General features: G+C 55.2%; 1 protein-coding gene across 1 annotated transcript; it reads left to right on the forward strand.

The window, feature by feature from the left end:
* On the forward strand, window positions 1–3,489 carry LOC119382156 (uncharacterized protein K02A2.6-like). Its single transcript, XM_037649884.1, has one exon. The coding sequence runs from the start codon at window positions 1–3 to the stop codon at window positions 3,487–3,489; it is 3,489 nt and encodes a 1,162-aa protein (XP_037505812.1).
* Window positions 3,490–4,217: the final 728 nt, after the last annotated feature.

Genomic DNA, 4,217 nt, shown 5'->3' on the forward strand with positions numbered 1-4,217 from the left:
ATGACGGACTCGGCTACGGCAGCTACGAACGCCGCGACAGGCTTCTCTTTAAAGCCTCCTCAGCCATTTACGTTTGATCAAGCCTCCGAGTGGCCTGCATGGATCCTCGAGTTCGACGACTACCGCTTTGCATCGGGTCTCGTCCATCAAGAGCGTGAAATGCAGGTGCGAACTCTGCTCTACGTAATGGGTCGCCAAGCGAGACAAATTTTCAACACGTTCTCGCTCTCCACGGAAGACCGCAAAAACTTTGACAGTGTCAAGGCCAAGTTTGACTCGCACTTCGTCCAAGCGAGAAACGTCGTGTACGAGTCAGCGTGCTTCAATTGGCGGGAACAAGAGCCCTCAGAGACCGTCGACCAATACGTCACCGCCCTATACAACATGGCAGACAGGTGCGACTACGGTGACTTGCGGGATCGCCTCATCCGCGACCGCTTCGTACTGGGACTCCACGACAAGAAGCTCTGCGAAGCCCTACAGATGGACGCTAACCTCACACTCGCCATGGCGCTCGCTAAGGCACGCCAAAAGGAGTCCGTGCACAAGCAGCAGCAGCAGCTCCTTCAGGCCTCCGGGGAACCGTCCTCCTTCAAGTCAGAGTATACCGGTCTCGACGCCGTCTCCCACAAGCATCGCAGCAAAGGCAAGAACCTGCCGCGACCGCATAACAACGCCACGAAATCAAATAGTCAATCGTGCGGCTACTGCGGTGGAGCGCCTCATTCTCGTTCTCTGTGCCCAGCAAAGACTGAGAAGTGCTCAAAGTGCAACACAAGGGGACATTTCGCTCGTGTTTGCAGAAAAGTTCCGTCGTCAAGAGACATCTCAACGCTCGAGCAAGGAACCTCAGCGATGTTTCTCGGGGCGGTAAACCAACCAGCCGACGCTCAGCACGACTCAAGGCTTGTCGAAGTCGACCTGAACGGCTATCCACTGATCGCAAAGATCGACACCGGTGCCCAAGTTTCTGTTGTCCCGGCTACGTTTGCTGGAATTCCTGAACATCTCCAGCCAGCAAGCGAAACCCTCTCAGGACCGAGCGGCAGGGCACTTCAGGTCGTCGGAAAATTCGATGCAACGATCACGTGGAGGTCGCGAAGGTCGAACCAAGTCATCTACGTTGTGCAGCAGCTGAAGCATCCACTCCTTGGATTACCTGCCATCGAAAGCTTGGGACTCGTCAAGTTTCTGTGCGCCACGGAACGCGTTGAGGAACGATATCCCGAACTTTTCAACGGTCTGGGTCTGCTGCCGGGTGCGTACACAATTCGCCTCAATCCCGCGGCTGTGCCGTATTCTGTGACCGTGGCAAGGCGCATTCCTGTGCCCCTACGGAAAGCAGTCGAGCAGGAGATCATCAGCATGCAACAACAAGGAGTGATCCGCCCTGTAGAAGGCCCTACGGACTGGTGCGCCGGAATTGTTCCGGTAGTGAAACCCTCAGGAGGTGTCCGAATATGCGTGGACTTCACCCGCCTCAACTCTTCAGTCCTCAGGGAAAGATTTCCCCTCCCGTCAGTTGAACAGACGCTCGCTTTATTAGGTGAGGCAACCGTTTTCTCAAGACTAGATGCAAATTCAGGCTTTCACCAAATCCCTCTTTCCCCGGCATGCCAAGATCTGACAACATTCATTACGCCAGTTGGACGCTTTTGTTTCACGAGACTTCCATTCGGCATAACGTCAGCACCGGAGTATTTCCAAAAACGCATGTCCGAAATCCTGAGTGGACTAACAGGAGTCGTCAATCTCATGGACGACATTCTCGTCTTTGGCCGCGATCAAGCCGAGCACGACGGAAACCTTGACACGACTCTCAAGAAGCTTGCTTCCTCTGGAATCACCCTCAACCGCTCTAAATGCGCTTTCAGCGTGAAGGAGGTGACCTTCCTAGGCTGTGTCATCAGTAGTCAAGGCATACGTCCCGACCCTAAAAAAGTCGAGGCTATCAAGTGTCTCCCGCCGCCTACAGACGTCGCCGGAGTCCGCCGGATCTTAGGGATGGTGAACCATCTGGCAAGGTTCCTGCCAAATTTGGCCGAAAGGACAGCCGCTCTCCGCGTTCTCCTCAAGAAAACGTCGGAGTGGACATGGGGCCCCGCTCAGGAAAAAGACTTCCAAAACATCAAGGACCTCATCTGTTCGGACCAGTGCTTGGCAAAGTACCATCCGGAGTATCCTACTACACTCTCAGCAGACGCATCAGCCTACGGATTGGGCGCAGTACTGCTACAAGTGCAACCGGATGGGAACAACCGCCCAGTCGCATTCGCCTCAAGGTCCCTAACGCCCGCCGAAACGCGGTATGCTCAGATAGAAAAGGAAGCCTTGGCTCTAACCTGGGGAGCCGAACGGTTCGAAGAATACCTGCGTGGTCTCACGGCAACCTTTCAAACAGATCATCAACCTTTGATCACCCTCCTGGGAAAAGAGTCTCTCGATCTGCTGCCACCACGAATTCAACGCTTCCGCATGCGCCTCATGCACTTCCGCTACGTCATGCAGTACGTCCCAGGAAAAAGTATTGCTACTGCTGACACTCTCTCGAGAGCACCAACTGCAAGCAGTTCGACAGCGGGAACTCTCACTTGTGATGAAGTGAGCGCCTACGTAGAGGGTGCACTCATGGGTCTGCAAACTTCCGCCTTCGATCCAGTGAAGAAAGCTCAAAAAGAAGACGAGGTCTGCCAGCGTCTTCTGTGCTTTTGCCTCAACGGATGGCCGGAAAAACGCAGCGTCCCAGCCCCCCTCTCTCCGTTTTGGCAGTACCGAACAAGTCTGTCCGAAAACGATGGCTATCTGCTGTACGGAACACGCCTAGTGATTCCTCATTCTCTGAGAAGCGAAATTCTCACTCGCCTACATGAGGGGCACCAAGGCATCGGACGCTGCAGAGAAAGGGCAAAGCAGTCTGTGTGGTGGCCAGGAATCTCATCAGAACTCCAGCGAATGGTTTCTAACTGTGAAACTTGTGCTATAAACCGACCGCAAAGAGCCGAGCCGCTTCTGCCGACAGTTACACCAGAGCTTCCGTGGCAGATGGTGGGGATCGACTTATTCCAACTTCGGGGACAGAACTACATGATATGTGTGGACTATCGCTCACGGTACCCCGAGATTGCACTCCTGGCTTCCACCTCCGCAGACGCCGTCATTAACCACCTCAAAAGCATTTTCGCTCGTCATGGCATCCCTGTGACAGTGGTATCCGACAACGGCCCACAATTCTCGAGCTCGGCATTCGCAGAATTCGCTAAAGCATACGGCTTCAACCACACCACGAGCAGCCCTCTTCATCCGCAGGCCAACGGGGAAGCGGAACGCGCCGTCCAAACAGTGAAACATCTGCTCGAGAAAGCAGACGATCCGTACCTCGCCCTACTGGCCTACAGAGACACGCCGGGGCCGACAGGCTTCAGCCCGGCTAAATTGCTCATGGGACGCCAGCTACGCTCTCTAGTTCCTGCATTTCCTGCCCTCCTATAGTTCCCGGAAACGTCGACAACAAACAAGTGACGAAAAGGGACCTCGAAGCAAAACAACGCCAGAGGCGAAACTTCAACCGTCGTCATGCGGCTAAGGACCTACCAGCTCTCTCTCCAAACACCCTTGTCTGGGTGCGAGACCTCAAATGCGAGGGGGAGATAACTCAACAAGCAGACACTCCCCGTTCCTACTGGGTCAAAACAGAGCGCGGACACGTGCGTCGCAACAGAAAGATGCTCGTCCCATTGCCGGCCTCGCAGAAGAAAGCGCAACCGCTTCCCTCCTCATTATTCTCCGACACTGACGACGAAGATTTCGAGCCGTCGACAGTCGCGGGACCGCTAGCTGCCCTCTACAATGGAGCTTCGTCCCAGCGAGGTGACCCGCTGCGAACCGACAGCAATAATTCACTGCCCAAGCCAGTCAACGATGCTGCAGCAGAGACATCGAGGGTTCCAGCAACCACCACCCGTTCCGGCCGCAGAGTGTTTGTGCCTGAACGCTACGGTGTAGTCACTTAAGAGAGGGAGATGTGGCATGGCGCCTCGCCTACTGTAACACGCACGCGCCGCGTAGTGTAAACGACGGACAGCCCAGCGCGCCCTCCCGGTGCGCGGATCGGTTTACACCCCGAGAGCAGGCGCGTCCGGGCGCCTCTGAAATAAACGCTTTTTGTTACCAGCTAGCCGTGTGGAGAGTCGCTTTCTTTCGTGCTCCTCGAGAACACG

Source organism: Rhipicephalus sanguineus, chromosome 2 (genome assembly GCF_013339695.2).
Source record: "Rhipicephalus sanguineus isolate Rsan-2018 chromosome 2, BIME_Rsan_1.4, whole genome shotgun sequence".
NCBI classification, from domain to species: Eukaryota; Metazoa; Arthropoda; class Arachnida; order Ixodida; family Ixodidae; genus Rhipicephalus; species Rhipicephalus sanguineus.

Coding starts and splice junctions, on each gene's coding strand:
- LOC119382156 (XM_037649884.1), top strand. CDS start 1: ATGACGGACTCGGCTACGGCAGCTACGAACGCCGCGACAGGCTTCTCT.